Below are 15,637 nucleotides of genomic sequence, written 5' to 3' on the forward strand. Positions count from 1 at the left end.
CAATAGAGTGTGTGGAGCACTGACTGCCTCCTTGATCATGTCGGCAATGGGCTGCGGGTGGCTCTGCAGCGCTCATGGTCTCGATCATGTGCACCCACCAGCATCGGAGCCAACAGGCGTGCCCGACCTCCAATGTGCTCAGAGCCGAAGTGGCTGATTCGCCTTTGACATTAATCTCGATAAGAGACGATCGACTGGCACACCGGAATCATGCTCTGTGCGGTATTGATGTCGCGATGCGGGGTGTATTCAGGACCCAGAACAATACGACACCCCTCAGAACACAGTGTCCCGCTTCGTTTTGGTGCTCTCCACGAACACAAACTGCCCCCCCGCCTTTACGAAGCCCAGGGAGAGGCCGTGTCCTCCATGTCCCAGACATAGCGTGAATCGGGGGTGCTCCTGCCGCTGGCCGATGGTGGGCGCTTGCCCGGCCCGGATCGTGGCTTGCCATTGCCAGGGCCAATGTTGCTGCTACTGCTGCTGCTGCTGCTGGTGACATCAGGCGAGCTGGAGTTGAGATGGTTCAGGATTTCTTCGATGCCGAGGTTCGGGGGCTGGTTGAGGTCCTGGTTCTCGTGGTTTAGACTGACAAGCTTGAGCAACGTAACTAGCGGGAGGCCGGAGAGATGTCGAGACAGGTCAGAATCCGTGCCAGCGCCTCGAGCGAGACCGAGACCGAGACCAAGGACTGGGATGAGCAGACTTACTGATCTTTACATAGTCTTCACCCTCCGTTCCTTTGCTCGCCGCGAGGGTGAGGGGTGTCTGCGAAGAACGGCCACGGTTTTTGGTCGACAGTGAGAGATGGTATTTAGTCGAGTATTGCATGCTGGAGCAAAGGGGACCGCGCTGGAAAATAGAGGTCTCGGGCAACGTTCTTCCAGTGAGGCTGCCTATCCCGCTGCATCGCTCACACGCGCTTACCTCTCCATCCTTGTCAACAGCCGCATGCGATGCCCCTCTGCGGAGTAGTTGAGTGACGATCCCAACGTTGCCGGCCAAGGCAGCCAAGTGCAGCGGAGCTAGAAGATGAGGCCAGCAAGAGGGCGCCCAAGCAAAAGTTATCAGTGAAGGCACGTCGACATACCAGCAGGGAGAAGAGAGCGCCGACACTCAGGCGTGAGGCAATGAGTTGGTCTTACTCTGGCCGCGACCGTTGGGTTGGTTGATCTTGGCTTGGTAGTGCAGAAGCAGCTCACACATTCCTCGGTCATTGGCCGTAACGGCATAGTGCAGCAGGGAGTCGCCGGCAAGATCGACTTCGTTGACGTCGGCGCCGTGGACTGCGCGGCCAAACCCAGCGGATCGAAGATCGTTAGAGCGAGGCATACTGGCTCTCGATTCCCCTCCCCCAACTCGCCTCCCCCAATTCCCACAGGGCAGCCTTGTTGCACACATACCGATGCAGTTGAGCACTTCGAGCGCATTGCCCTCCCTGACGGCACGATTGATTCTCTGTCGCAAGACCAAGCCCAGATGTCAGCTGGGGCTGATCTCCGCTCTGGAGCGCAGCAAATACGGTGCTGGATTCATTCCAACTCTCATGGCGACTGTATCCGCGGCGGCAGCTGGTGTGCTGCAGTCCGGGCATTTTGCATCCACGGCATCTCACCAGATGCACCGGGTTCTCGACAAACTCGGATATGTCGTTCTTGGTATGGATGAACTCCTTGTTCACATACTTGCGGAGACACCATGTGAGTCGCGCGGCACTGTGTGGAAAATGCCAGCACGTCAGCGAGTCGCGAAAGAGATGCGAACGAGGACACCTCGATCAATACTGTGATCGTTTTGGAGACAGAGGCATGAAGAAGGAAAGCAGGATGGCCTTCGATCACAGACTGCAACTCACCGATCCGAGTGCATGGACGGCTTCATATCGTGCACCGCTTGTTCGTCTCGCTCAAAGATCGGGTTAACCCGCTCGTTACCGAGCCGCAGCAGCAGCTCTTGGGCCTCAGGCTCCCACTTGTCGAGCCGCAGACCCTTGATCTGAGCAATCGGAACGGCATCGACGCCACGTTAGACGGAGAGCAGTACCAGCAATACAGCAGGCCGGGGAGGTGCAAGTCAACCGAGGTGGCGTGGTCAAACAGCATCGGTGGAGTCCAGGACACGCACAATCCTGACCGGACCCTATCCGACCACTTGTTTCACTTTCCTACCTTTGACAAATGCGTGCCGAGTCCGCGGTGGATACCGGAGCACGATATGCACAGGATAATCCCGAGGTTGACACTGGCCCATTCCACGTCAACGGACGAGCCACAGTCGGCACACAGAGTATTGGCTGAGAGCAAAATAGATCGATCCGTGAGCAAAGTTGGCGGGCACGGCGCTTTGCCACCAACAGGCAACCACGGCATACCCGAATCAACATTCCCAGCCGGCAGCGCGATAGACAATTTTCCACGCATGTCAATCATGCACCCAAGAAAACAAAGCTCGTGTCAAGCGTACCTTCGACTGCGCGAACTCGCTCCAAAAACTCATTGAAGGGCTGAAGAGACTCGGCGCTGACGTGGGTTCCGAGGCTCGAGAGCTGGCCACGGCGTGGGGATGGTTTCAAACAAACAGCGTCAGCCAAGCACCCACAAGTATGTGATACTGTACCGACGGCATCTGCATCGATTGCTGTGGAGCACCCTACCGATGAGTTCGCCGAGCCTCCGTTGAAGGCGCATGTGATGCCTCTCTGAATGACCGCGATCCAGTCTTCCATGTCACTTTGGTTGGGAGCCTGCAGAGTGTACGACCTGCGTATTGTGGTGCTAGTCAGATACCATCAACGTGGTTCCGAGCGAGGCTCATCGACGCCACCCAGCGATAGTGGCGATCGCCAGGAGAAGAATGGAGAAACTCACTCCTGCGGTGTGATCAAATCAAAGCTATTGCGCCGCTCGCTCTTTTGATTTTCCTTCACAGTGCAGATTCTCAGGTCGATGATGGTCTCCTCGTCCTTGAGGAGGGGAATGGGATGGCACCGTGTGAGAACGACGCGGTACAGGCGGGTGGGTGGTGCGAAACAGACTGAGGTATATCCAGACCTTATCGTTGGTGATCGTGAGGATGTTGTCGAGCAGGGAATAGTACTTCCAGCCCCAAGTGAACCACTTTCGCCCGGGGGTATGGTTGGTGTACAGATAGCCGCTCTTCTTGATCTCTGTGCGCTTTGCGCGGACATAGGATGTCTGCGGATTGTACTCCGATGGCGGGATAATTTGCAGATAGATATCGGTGTTCTCGCGCGTCTTGTCTTCTGCGTACTTTTGTCGCACCTGTGTGAGACCGCAAAGCAAGTCGTTTACGGTTACCTGTCGATCAAGTACACTGCATGGCATGCTCACAGTTCAAGAAATAGAACCAGCTTTGAGTCTCATGAGCTTGCCTTTCCAACATAGTCTGCCAGTGTGCACCAGTGATCGTAGAGTTGAGAGCTTTGTGAGACACAGCATTCTGGAAGGCTTGTCTCGCGTGCCGTGCAGCGGGTGATGATTGAGTGTAGCCAGGCAACTGCATCGGCGCTGAACGTGGCTGCACGCAAAGCTATCTGCATATCGTACCATTCATCTCATGCATGCTTGGCTCGAGTTCTTTCAAGGTGTCGTAGCTCTGATGCGAAAAGGAGAGTTGCGAGTATATGTATCCGACAATCTAGAGCGCAACACCCAGTCCGTGAACACGCGGCAGAGAAAACAGGATGTCAGCAGATCGAAGGTGGGATGGTACTCAAACGCAAGTGTACGAGGGATTGACTGGGAGATGGTTGCGAGTTGGGCCATCGCCACCAGGAACAACGTAGACAGAGTACGGACCGACTCTGAAAAGATCATGGGCATCTTTTTGTTGTAGTCGTTGAGCTTGGAGCAGTAATCTATGCTGGTCTCGTGGACGAGACGTCGGTCTGGGAGCCAGTGATGTGTTGGCAGAGAGACAGGGTAGGTCTCAGCGGTGCCCGGGACTCTCGCGGTCGGGCATTGATCCAGCGCTGCATCGCCACTTGGGTCACGGTCCAGCCCCCAACTCACTCATGGCCATTTCCAAGGCGAGCTGGAAGAGATGCCAAAAGGTCAGCACAGAGGCCATACACGATGGCGCGGGACAGAGCGGATGCAGCAAACGATAGCAGATCGACACCAAACGCAAAAGCGACACAAATAATCGAGTCCCACACCAGCGTTGCATCACGCACAAAGACCCTACCTCTTCGATTCCAGGTTCTTGCGCCTTCTTAGCCATGAACTTCCATGCGGAGCTCGAGTAGGCGTCGCGGGCTTGTGTGTTGCTCTTGTGACTTTTCTGAGAGCACAAAGCCGAGACAGGGGGGGACATGGGCGTCAGCGGAGCCGCACATCCCGACGATCGATGCGAGCCAGCGGCGCATGCGATCTGGACGACACAGTGGTTCGGCGCAACACACCTTGAGCGGAGGAATCTCGGTGGCCAGAAAGTCCTTGATGGGTTCCAGAAACACAGCTACGAAGAGTTTGATCGAAGGGTCAGCCAGAGTCCCACACGGACCGACTCCTAGGATGCGCAGAGGCCAATAACGCTACCGTTGAGGTTGGAGGACTGTGTTCCGACGAGGTGTCGGGTTGGGTGAGGCAATGGCAGGGAAAAATCAGAGCAGGCTTCGTCGCCGACGATCTGGCAAGCGCGCCCTCTCCGGTCGAGGCTTGTGGATCGATCGCTGACGGCTCATACCAGTATCATTCTATTGCGTTCAACCTCCTGCAGAGCATCTGTTGTGTGTGGGCAACGAGGATGGTCAAGATGGATACCAGGAATCAGGACCCGATGCAAGCAGTGGTCAGGTATTGACACTCACCACAGTATTTGACATAGATGGCGGCTGTTGGCGAGCCCGTCGATGGCGAGGGTTAGCAAGACAGACCAGCACCCATATGGAACGGCAGGCGGTTCGAAACAAGCGCAGAGTTGTCAGAAGACGGTGGTTGGTGGCGGATGCGAGAGAGATAGAGAGAGAGGCGAGCGGCATTGATAGCGCTCTGTCGCGAGCCGAACCAGTTGCTGGCCCCGGCACTTGCATCAGTAGCGACAGGGCCGAGAGCGGCTGGCGAGCCACACAGCACCACGTCTGTATGCATGCAAGAGGGCCGCAGAGTGTTACCCTGGCGCTCGTCCATGGCCTTGGCCTGCGAGATCCGCTTGAGAAGCGAGGCAAACTCCTTTGACTTTTTGAGGTAATCGTTTGAGAGAGCATCGAGCTGGGAAGCCAGGTCGACAAGCAGCGACAGAGACGCATCGGTGTAGTCGACGCTGGCGCGGGCGTCCCTGACGGCGGCGCGGAAGACCGGGGTGTCCTCAAAGGCAGCCTCGAGCTCGATCAGGACCATGCTGCGGGAGGATCGGCGGTCGGAGGTCGATGGTGGATGCAGAAACTGGAAGCGAGAAATCAACGCAGGCGCAAGGGGACTTGGCCGTGGCCAGAGCCGAGGGAGAGCCGCGGCCGCCAGGCGTGTGCGACCACGTGCGACGCTGTGCGATGCTGCGTTGCACTGTGCGATGTTGGGCCGGGGGCGCGCCTGACGACCGCGCACACACAGCAGCGGCAGTCGCAGCACATCCATACAACAGCGGCAGCAGCACATACATACACATACACGCACAAAGACACACTCACACAACGGCACACAGACACCGCGCGCTTCTCGCTCGCCCGAGAGCGTGCCGAGAGCGTGCCGAGAGCCTCTCGCCGAGAGCCGCCTCTCCAAAACCGCGGCCGTTCTTTGCTCGTCATTTCTTCGCCGCTCGCCCCAGATCGACCTGGTCGTCCTCCAGAGCCGCTCTCCACAGCGTCCTCCAGCCCGTCGCCATGTCTGACTATCGCCAGGATCCCAGCTCGTACTCGTCCAGGTATGCCTCCTGCCGACCGATCTCCCGCGATCTCCTCCTGATCGCTCTGCTGCTCGTCTGCTTGCCGCCTCCCCCCCTCCTTTGCGATCGCTTGGGGCCTGGCCTGGCCTGGAAGATCAGCCCTGGTTTGTGTGCCGAGATCGCCTCGTCTCAGCCCATTCACGAGTCATTTGCCGCTCTCTCTCTCTCTCTCCCGGCACCTTCGTCCCTCAAACCAGGTCCTATCCCGCCCAGGACTACAGCCAGCCTGCTCAGGACTACAGCCAGTCCTACCAAAGCGCCTCGGCCCCGCCTGGCTCGACATCGAGCAGCTATTATGGCAGCTCGACCCAGGCCCCCGGATACTACAACTACGGGGCCCCCGATGCCTCCTCCAACTCTTACCGAGGCTCCTCCGATTACTACGGCAGTAACTCGTACGGCGGATCCTCGTCCTCCTACCCGAGCTACGGCCAGTACGGCGGCGGCGGTGGTGGTGGTGGTGGTGGCTACCGCTCGGGTGGTGGTGGTGGTGGTCTCGGTGCTGGCCTCCGCATGCCTGACTGGAGCCGCGAAAAGCTCATGCCCTTCGAAAAGAACTTTTACATTGAGCACCCCAGCGTCAGCCAGCGATCCGAGGAGCACGTCAACCAGTACCGCGCTACCCACGATTGCAAGGTCTTTGGAACAAGCGTCCCCAAGCCTGTCGAGAGCTTCGAGGAGGCCTCCTTCCCGAGCTATGTCCTCAAGGAAGTCGCTGCCGCGGGCTTCAAAACCCCCACCCCGATCCAGTCCCAGGGCTGGCCTATGGCCCTCAGCGGTCGCGATGTCGTCGGTATTGCCGAGACCGGCAGTGGCAAGACCCTCGCCTACGTCCTGCCGGCCATCGTGCACATCAATGCCCAACCCTTGCTGCAGCCCGGCGATGGACCCATCGTGCTCATCCTGGCTCCCACCCGTGAGTTGGCCATCCAGATCCAGCAGGAGTGCAACAAGTTTGGTGCCTCCAGCCGCATCAAGAACACTTGCCTCTACGGCGGTGTGCCGCGCGGACCCCAGATCCGCGAGCTGCAGAAAGGCGTCGAGATCGCCATCTGCACGCCCGGTCGTCTGATCGACATGCTCGAGTCAGGCAAGACCAACCTGCGCCGCGTCACCTACCTCGTTATGGACGAAGCCGACCGCATGTTGGATATGGGCTTCGAGCCCCAGATCCGCAAGATTGTTGAGCAGGTATGAGCGGCATTGCGACTGGCGCGCCGATGAGCTTTTCGTCAGCCGCATGGCCGAGCTCGAGTCAGAGCCGACGACGCTGTGGCAGCATCAGTCGCTCACACCGGCCCGCTGTATGAGCGATCGAGCTTGGGTGTGTACCGCCTTGCCACTTGGTCCTCCCCCCCCCACACACATTCTTTCCTCGCCGCGATCGCTGTTTAACTATCCTATATCCTGTCTCCTCCAGATCCGACCGGATCGACAGACGCTCATGTGGTCCGCTACTTGGCCCAAAGAAGTCCAGGCCCTTGCCCGCGACTACCTCCACGATTACATCCAAGTCAACATCGGCTCTATGGAACTCTCCGCCAGCCACAACGTGACTCAGATCATCGATATTTGCTCCGAGTCTGAAAAGCGCTCAAAGTGAGTGCCCCCCCCCCTCTCTCGATGATCCACACATGTCCGAGCGCGATTCTGCAGCGATAAGGCCTGCATTCGTCGCCTGTGGATCTGTCGTCGTCGTGTTCGTCCTCGTCGACTCTCGTATACCCCTGCGGTCACGACATTATACCCAGACTTACTCCCCACTCTATAATGCTCTCCAGGCTGGTGCGCTACCTCGAAAAGATCATGGACGAGCGCGACCACAAGACCATCATCTTCACTGGTACCAAGAAGATGGCCGATGATATCACTCGTTTCCTGCGACAGGACGGATTCTCCGCCCTTGCCATCCACGGCGACAAGAAGCAAACTGAGCGAGACTGGGTCATGTCCGAGTTCAAGAACGGAAGGGCACCCGTCCTCATTGCCACCGATGTGGCTGCTCGCGGTCTTGGTAAGACGGCCATTTATGGATCTATCTCTTTCTCTCTGCCTCTCTCTATCACTCTCTATCTCTATCTCTCTCTATCTTGACTGTCTGCAAGTCTCTGTCTCTGCTGCTGTCTCTGCCTTGTTTCTCAGCAAGTGCGCCGTGGGCTTGGCCTGGACATGCTATTCTCGCTGTTTGGCCTCTGCCAGGATCATCCGAGCGCAACCCCCTGCTCTCGTTATCCGTTGCGCTCCCGCCGTGCCTTTGCCCGCTGCCCTTTTCATGCCGCGCCCTTGTTCCCTCGCTGCACCCCCTGCGTCCTCAGTGACCGTCATCGGCTGAGGCGGGCCACTGGCGCCGTCGGGCGCTAAGCACATAGATCAGGCGCTTGCGGACGGCCGTGCCAGATCAAAGGGCCCGGAGTCCGTGGGGGCCGATACATTGACGGACTCTAGTATCTCTGTGCTTTCCCAGCGCCCTTCGGCCGCGGCCTGTTTCCGCCCCCCCCTCCCTTCCTCCTCCCAACGCCCACTCTCCTGGCCCGTTTTACTCCTCGAGCCCGAGCCTTCCCCTCCCCACTTGCCCTCCAAATCCACCCGTTATCCTTTTCGCTGGAAGCCTTGAAGCGGCGCGATCGAAATTCCAAACAGCAGTCATGACGGATGCCCAGGGCCTTCTGTGAATGCCGATGCTTGTGACTGCCTTGGGATTTCGAGAAATCGAGTCTCTTTCTCCATCTGCGGCATGAAAGGGATTTGATTTCTTTAGCTACGAGGCTTCCTCTATTCGAAGCAGCACGGCCGCCTTTGGCCGAGCCTGCGATGTGCAAACCAGCTGGAGGCATTTATCGCTCGGTCTGCATCGAAGCATATCCAGCGTCGCCTTCCAGCGGATTGCCCGGTCGGATTCCACTCCCCGGCCCCTCTCCCGATCGCGCTCACTCATAGGGAGTCTGCTCCCTGGCATTTTATCTCTTTGTTGCGACTGGTGTGGTCGAGACATCGGGCACAATCGCTCTCGCTCCTCCTTCTTTACGCACAGTTTGACATCTCACTGCCTTTGAGACTCGGCCCAGTCTTGAACTAACTGTGCTTCTGAACTCGGCTCTTTCCATATCGCGTGTGGCTGTTACTCCCGCCCTCCACCGTCGCTGGTCGCCCCGCGCTGCTCACTGCTCACGCCATGTCTGCGCCGACCCTGTTCCTGCGCGCCATGATGCTGTCTACGATCAGATGTCAAGGATATCAAGGTTTGTTGCACTCTCCTTTGTTATGCAAGCCCAGCAAGCGTCTACTGACTCGCGCCTCTCTTCGCTCTCTCATTCGCCTCCCGCCTCGATCCCTCGACAGCATGTTGGTATGTAGTGACTCGATGTAGCTGTCTCCCCTCATGGACTTGGCTTTGACTCGGCCTATTAACGAACGTTCGCCCTCCAGTCAACTTTGATTTCCCCAACAACATCGAGGACTATGTCCACCGCATTGGCCGTACTGGACGTGCCCGGTAAGCAAAGATGCTCCCTCCGTCTGGAGCCTCGCGCGCCCTCGACTCGTTATCTTGGCGGATATCACCGACTGACTCTTCGTGTGGCCACCATACCGCGCCCTGAATTCGCCTCCCACAGCACCAAGGGCACAGCATACACGCTGTTCACAGCCGAGAACTGCAAGCAGGCACGGGATCTGATTGGCATCCTGGAGGAAGCCAAACAGGACATTGACCCCAGACTGCGCGACTTTGCAAGGGTTGGAGGTACGTTTTTGCTTGCGCCAGTACCAGACAACTGGCTCGGATCGCCCTGAGTATCGCAGCTCATGTCACCGTGGAAGCAGCATCGGGATCAGTGGCCTCGCACACAGCGATGTCTGCATTCGATCTTGCTCTCGCGCCTCGGATAGTCCGGCACTGATATCCTGGTTCTCCCTCTCTCCCTTTCTCTCGCCTCCTGCTCCTGTCTACCGTGGCAACCCCAGGCAGCGGCGGTGGCAGCCGCTATGGATCAGGAGGCGGCCGCTCAGGTGGATATGGCGGCGGCCGCTCGGGTGGATACGGAGGCGGTGGCGGATACGGTCGCGGCAGCGGCTCGAGCTCCAGCAGCCGATACAACCCGTACTCTCGATACTGAGTGTCATCCGGCTTGCGCGGCGACTCTCAAAGCCGCTTGGATCTCGAGACGGCACTCCCGGCTCTCCCTCCTCGATAGTATGGCCGCTGTTTCTCCAGGACCAGCACACTTGTCCGAGGCAGATCGGAGCCAGCATCGCTGCTCTGCTTCCTGCGTTCCAATTCCTCCCATCCTCTCTCTCTCTCTCTCTCTCTCTCGCTTCATCGATCCATTCTTCCATCCACTCGTTGGTTTCTCGCATACCTTTGCCCGTATTGCCTTGGATCGCACTCGCTGCTCTCCTCCCCCCTACCAGACTGGACCACGGCCGTCCACTGCTCTTCCCACTTATCCATCGCGTTGCTGGGTTGGCGATGTCTCCCTGAGGCGCTACTGCGAGTAGTCCCAATACATTGGCATGGAAGACTATTCACGCTGCGTTCCTGAGACAGCGGAGAGTCGGTGCTGCAGTCAGTTCAGTCAAACATGAGAGCCCCGGCTCAAAGCAGTGCCCCGCAAACATATTTGTCCGGCGATTCTTACAGATGGTCAGGCCTCTGATTGGCGCCATCCACCAGACCGACGTCGTCCAGGCAGATTCGTCGCCTGTCCTGAGAACGGCCGTGCTGTTGACCCGACGTCCTTCACTCTCGCTCGCCTCGATCGATGGCGGCACCCGCAATACCCTTGACAGGCACCATCCAACCGACCAGCCCGCATTCCAAACAGCGATCGTGCACCATTCTCTCTTTGGACAGCCCTCAACGTCTGCGACCCCGTAACTACAACACCACAGGCGCTATTCATCTCGCGTGTCACTATTGAACCATCCCATCGTCATGAGCATCGAGGGCACACAGTGGAAGTCGATGGGTAGCATCGGGGCCCACACCAGTTCGGCCAACCTCGGCAACCCCTCGCAGGCTCAGAGCACGCGGCCACCCTTTCGAGAACTCGCCGGTCGGCGAAAGGAGGAGAGCTTGGGCTCAACCACAGGTGGGCTCTCGAAACAAAAATCCATCTCAGAACCACGACCCAAGACACCCACCTCCCAATGGGCAACCTCGGGCTTCTCCAACCCAAACCTTAACTACTCGGCATCGCTCTCGGACCGCAAGAGCCTGTCCTATCGCCAAAAAAGCAGCAGCAACAATGCACTCGGTGCTCAGGGTCCGACTCACGACCCTGGAAGCGATGGTGCTTCTGACCCTGCACGTCTTCGTCGTGCCCAAACCCCGTCCTCGGCCGCGGGATCGTCCTCCAAAGCCGCGCGAGATCGCATCAGGCGGCCAGGCTCCGGTAACATTCTGACGAGCCAGGAAACACTGGTCCGGTCCTTGTCGACGTCAATGTCTGTGTCGCGGCCGTCGTCGTCCCGAATCGCCCGCCATGCCTCGCAGCCCATCCAATATGCCTCCGCAGCCGAGATGATGATGCCCACCAGCTTCCAGATCGGCACACATCCGCGAGGCTCCGAGCCTGAGCTGCCACTTGGCCGCCACCGACCTTCCTCGCCAACTAACCGCAGCAGCCCATGGCCTCGCGACAGTACCAAGCACCAGCATCCCGCGGCCGTCCCAGAAGATATATCCTGTCTGCGCAAAAAGAACCGCCCCGTGCTCATCCGAAAGAGTACTAAGAGCAAAAGCTCGTCGCTGGTGCTGCCACCCTGGAATCCATCGACCCGTGTGCAGGGATTCACGGGCACGCAAACCAACGCCCCCGACTCGGACCCAACCAAGCCGGGCAATGACGGCGGTGTCACCCCCATGGTCTGTGCTTGTGGGAATGTGGTTGATGGCGTTAATGAAGCAGACCGCGATTCAGGCCGTCCGGTAGATTAGGGGGGGGGATTGGCATGACAGAATTGCAGACAGCGCAGTATCCAAACTGAAGCACTTTCAGTTGGAATGCGCTTGACCACGCCCTTGACATCGTATTGCTTGGGCGGCATACAACCATGCTGCTCTGTATCGCTCTGAATGTTGCGCTCTCGGCTTCACCTTTAGTCATTCGGGCTCACGCATATCCATCGATAAACCCACTCACTCACAGTTTACCACCGAGGCGTCACGGCCCAGCAAGGCGGCGTTACAGAGGTGAGTCCTGTCGATCTCTTGGCTGTACTTAACTCGACGGATCAAATGGCGGCTCACGGTTAACACTACCGGTTTCTGGCTCCACCTGGGCTCCACCTGGGCTCCACCTGGGCTCCACCTGGGCTCGTTCTCACGCCTTGTCAGCAGCACCGCCGATTCGCCCTCCAAGGGCTCTGTTCCTCCGCAGCAAGACGACTCGGAGGAGCAAAACCATGGCGAACCGCCAGAGCACGAGTTCGATGCCCTTGAGTTTGAGGAGCCATTGCCTCAGATCAGCAGTAAACGCACCTATCCCATCACCGTCAAACAAACCGACCTTTACTGGAGAATCCACCCGAGCGAGGATGAGGCTGATCAGCAACCCGGAGAGCCCAAGCGAACACACCCCGAGTTTTCGTACTATCGGGTCCAAGGCTACTCCGCAAAGGCCGGAATCGATGTCGTGCTCCTGGCCAAGGCGGTCGAAAAGGTCGTGCGATCCCACGAGGTTCTGAACACATATTTCTATCGCAACCTCAAGATCGTCGACGCCGACATTGAGTGCATCCTGCCGTCCAAGGACACCGCCAACCCCGCGACTGCAGCGAACTTGATTGAGGAGATGTACAGTGCCGAACTATCACCCGAGCGCCTCACCGAGATTGTACACCACTGGACCCTCAAAAACTCGCCGATCGAGGTGCCGCTGAAAGTGCTGGTGATTCACTACAGCCGAAGCGGCGACGAAGCTGAGCGCCGCTCATCGATTATTGTGTTTTGTGTCTCTGCCATGGTCGCCGACGAGATCACAACCACCTGGATCTCCAAGGAGGTCTTCGGCCTCGTCAAGGCCGGTGCAGCCGAAAAATACGTGCACAAGGAGGGAATGAGCTTTCTGACCTATGCCGAAGAGCTGGACTCGCGCGGACAAGAAAAGAAGGCCCAAAACCACTTCCGCAACGTCTGCATCGAAACCACCCGAGAGGTCCTCACGCCGCAGGAGCAGGATAAAGCCGAGGCGCAGTATCGCAAGCTCAGCGTCGAAAAGGCCAGTATCCAGCAGCAGGTTCTCAACTTGACCAAGCGCAAGATGGAGCTCGAGCTGGAGCTGGCCACGATCCGCAACGAGCGCATGCAGATCGACCTGGACAGCTCCAACAGCTCGCTCTCGGGCACAAAATTTCTCGACCCAGTCACCTATGATATCCTCCTGATCACCGAAGAGGCCAAGAAAAACCTCATCCGCACTGTCCTCGGCGAGGGCCTATCGGAGAGCGATATCACGGTGCTTCTGGACAAGAACGGGATCCCCGGAAGCCTTCAGGAGGCCCTTGGTCTCGACAAGATGACCTTGTTTTCGTTTGGGGCCATTACCGAGGACAGCTTCAAAGACAAGGAAGTGCCGCAGCGAGAGCGTCGCTCGGTACTTGCCCTGGCCGAGTACGTGCGCAACCGCATCAAGGAGTGCACCCAGGAGCAGACCAAGGTCAAGTTTACACTCGAGCGCAAGTACCTCAAGTGCCAGCGGGATCTTGACACCTGCTCAACCACCCTCAAGTCGACCCAGAAGGCCCTGGACCACAATGATGACATGTGCATCCGACTGCAGCACACCCTCAACCCGCCCGTTGTCGAGAAGCGGCTGCGGCTCGTCGATCTTCAGGGCAAGGCCCAAGACAAGAGGCCGAAGAGGATGGCCGAGGATTTTGGCGAGATCTATGGCTTTGCTCCGATCCTGATTGACACGGAGCTCACCGACAACCTCAAGCGCTTTGGCGAAGGCTGGGACAGCGAGCTCCGTCGGCACAGGAAGATTGGCGACGAGATGCACGGCGATGACGACGATGAACTGCTGGATCTTGGCTTCCTGCAGCCGAGCGTGAACGAAATCGATCCCCAGACGGGCCATCCGCATATCTACTCCGTTGGGTCCATTATCCTGGGCGCCTTTGCCATTATGCTGAAGCACTGCACCGGCATGGACAAGTTTCTGATGGGGGTGACGCAGTCATACCGCCCGACCGGGCTGTTGGCTGGCCCGCTTACCGATACCGTTCCGATCAAGATCGACCTGTCGCAGAAGGGCGGCACCTTCAATACGCTCTTCCATCGCCTGAGCAAGTCCATGTACGAGGGATCGATCTACGGAGGGAGCTGCGGGATGGCGGCCTTGGAGCACAGCACACACATGCAGCTCCTGTTGGAAGTGCGATTCGAGTTCATTCCCGCCAAGGAAACAGACGGGTGGCTCAAGAACGGCATGAGCGTCGGTGATCTGCTTGGCCAGCAGGACGAAGTTGGCGAAGGGCTCGAGCGGCTCTGGACCGTCTCGGAGCACGATCCCTTCGACATGAAGCTGACATGCGTGGAGGCACCAACACACATCATCGGTGGCATCACCTACCGCAAGGACAAGTATGACATGACCCATGTGACCAGGTGGATCGACAAGCTCATCTCGACGCTGCAGAGCATCGAGCGTGCTCCGCGAAAGGTCACGATCAACAGCCTGATCTCGAGGTAATCTCGCTGAGCCTCTGATGCCGCTCGCACCGCTTGATGTTGCTCACGCCACCTGTTTCACGGCCCAGATACTATCAAAGCGTTTGGCAAGGCGGAAGTAAGGAGAATCTGGTTGGCAGCGTCCAGGACCTCAACGATGCTCACCAGCGGCTATCGATGGTCGACATTTTCTCGTCCCAGCCGCAGATTGTACCAGACGATCAGGAGAGCGCCGAGACATAGGGTGTCGCGGAGAGAACAGCAGAATGTTCTGCTGCGAGAGATTGAAGGGTGTCGACTGCTGTGGATATGGCAACAGAGGCAATACAGCCCATCGTTCATTGTTCATCGTCCATCGTTCATCGTCCGTCGTCTGGTCAATGGGTCCCCCTTCCTCCTCCTCCTCGCCGGTGTACATACAGTCTATCCAGAAAAAAACGGGACACTTTCCCTTTCTGGCTTCAGATATCTGAACCCCGCTGACTGACTGTAGGCCCAGTGAGCAAGCCATGCGATTGCACTCCTGTCTTCGTTGGCAATCGAGTGGTTTTGGTTGGTTTGGGAAGCATGGTCTTTAATACACCCGGTCGATCTCCTGTGGCGATGATCGACTGGCATACCGAGATCATGTTCCTGGCTGCATTGATGTCTCGATCCCACAGCGTATGGCAGCTTGCACAGCTCCGGACAAAGTGTGGTTTCTCGATATCAAGATGCTCGGGTGACTCGAGTCGCTTGGCTTCCCGACAATGTGAGCACACCTGCGATGTGTTGAACTCGTTCACCGAGCACACATGGATCTTGGAGACGGATCGGTCTGGTGGGCGTCTCTGGTGGTGGGTGAACTGCTCAAAGTACTTGGCGAACCTGAGTCTCCTGGGACTGGATGCGTATCCCTTCCCCTGTTTCCAGGATGCATTCCCAAAGGCAATCACCACTTCGGTCTCCTTTGGTGCCTGGTCGATGACTCGCTTGCACATCTCGTGGACGGTGCGCTGTCGCTTGCTGTGGAGATCGAGTCGCTTGAATCGCCGTCGCCGGGTCAGGCTGAAGTACAGCTGT

The 15,637-nt window shown here is 58.0% G+C and overlaps 3 protein-coding genes across 3 annotated transcripts; 2 read left to right on the forward strand and 1 right to left on the reverse strand.

The window, feature by feature from the left end:
* Positions 1-214: 214 nt before the first annotated feature.
* Positions 215-5,400, reverse strand: BJ171DRAFT_240842 (uncharacterized protein). The gene is made up of 22 exons (XM_053106635.1): positions 5,135-5,400; positions 4,832-4,855; positions 4,708-4,745; positions 4,560-4,575; positions 4,424-4,479; positions 4,207-4,302; positions 4,032-4,053; positions 3,819-3,907; positions 3,567-3,657; positions 3,392-3,405; positions 3,051-3,281; positions 2,868-2,962; positions 2,654-2,759; positions 2,464-2,545; positions 2,169-2,293; positions 1,856-1,995; positions 1,616-1,715; positions 1,404-1,458; positions 1,146-1,286; positions 928-1,025; positions 711-768; positions 215-610 (listed from the first exon to the last, which is right to left on the reverse strand). The coding sequence occupies exons 1-22, from the start codon at positions 5,358-5,360 to the stop codon at positions 339-341; spliced, it is 2,175 nt and encodes a 724-aa protein (XP_052962797.1). The 5' UTR covers positions 5,361-5,400; the 3' UTR covers positions 215-338.
* A 953-nt stretch (positions 5,401-6,353) lies between these two features.
* BJ171DRAFT_522852 (p68 RNA helicase) lies at positions 6,354-10,424 on the forward strand. The gene is made up of 8 exons (XM_053112516.1): positions 6,354-7,092; positions 7,322-7,500; positions 7,683-7,915; positions 9,124-9,140; positions 9,241-9,247; positions 9,328-9,394; positions 9,516-9,643; positions 9,865-10,424. The coding sequence occupies exons 1-8, from the start codon at positions 6,415-6,417 to the stop codon at positions 10,014-10,016; spliced, it is 1,461 nt and encodes a 486-aa protein (XP_052962798.1). The 5' UTR covers positions 6,354-6,414; the 3' UTR covers positions 10,017-10,424.
* Positions 10,425-12,824: 2,400 nt separating this feature from the next.
* Positions 12,825-14,928, forward strand: BJ171DRAFT_522854 (uncharacterized protein). Its single transcript, XM_053112517.1, has 2 exons — positions 12,825-14,593; positions 14,665-14,928. Exons 1-2 carry the CDS (start codon positions 12,864-12,866, stop codon positions 14,816-14,818), a joined length of 1,884 nt encoding a protein of 627 aa, XP_052962799.1. The 5' UTR covers positions 12,825-12,863; the 3' UTR covers positions 14,819-14,928.
* Positions 14,929-15,637: the final 709 nt, after the last annotated feature.

Source organism: Polychytrium aggregatum, assembly GCF_025602895.1.
Source record: "Polychytrium aggregatum strain JEL109 chromosome Unknown BJ171scaffold_50, whole genome shotgun sequence".
Classification (NCBI taxonomy): domain Eukaryota; kingdom Fungi; phylum Chytridiomycota; class Chytridiomycetes; order Polychytriales; genus Polychytrium; species Polychytrium aggregatum.

Coding starts and splice junctions, on each gene's coding strand:
- BJ171DRAFT_240842 (XM_053106635.1), bottom strand. CDS start 5,360: ATGGTCCTGATCGAGCTCGAGGCTGCCTTTGAGGACACCCCGGTCTTC. Junction 4,856..5,134: donor GGCCATGGACGAGCGCCAGG/GTAACACTCTGC, acceptor GCTCGCCAACAG/CCGCCATCTATGTCAAATAC. Junction 769..927: donor CTGTTGACAAGGATGGAGAG/GTAAGCGCGTGT, acceptor CGTTCTTCGCAG/ACACCCCTCACCCTCGCGGC.
- BJ171DRAFT_522852 (XM_053112516.1), top strand. CDS start 6,415: ATGCCTGACTGGAGCCGCGAAAAGCTCATGCCCTTCGAAAAGAACTTT. Junction 7,093..7,321: donor TCCGCAAGATTGTTGAGCAG/GTATGAGCGGCA, acceptor TGTCTCCTCCAG/ATCCGACCGGATCGACAGAC. Junction 9,644..9,864: donor CGACTTTGCAAGGGTTGGAG/GTACGTTTTTGC, acceptor TGGCAACCCCAG/GCAGCGGCGGTGGCAGCCGC.
- BJ171DRAFT_522854 (XM_053112517.1), top strand. CDS start 12,864: ATGGTCGCCGACGAGATCACAACCACCTGGATCTCCAAGGAGGTCTTC. Junction 14,594..14,664: donor ATCAACAGCCTGATCTCGAG/GTAATCTCGCTG, acceptor TTCACGGCCCAG/ATACTATCAAAGCGTTTGGC.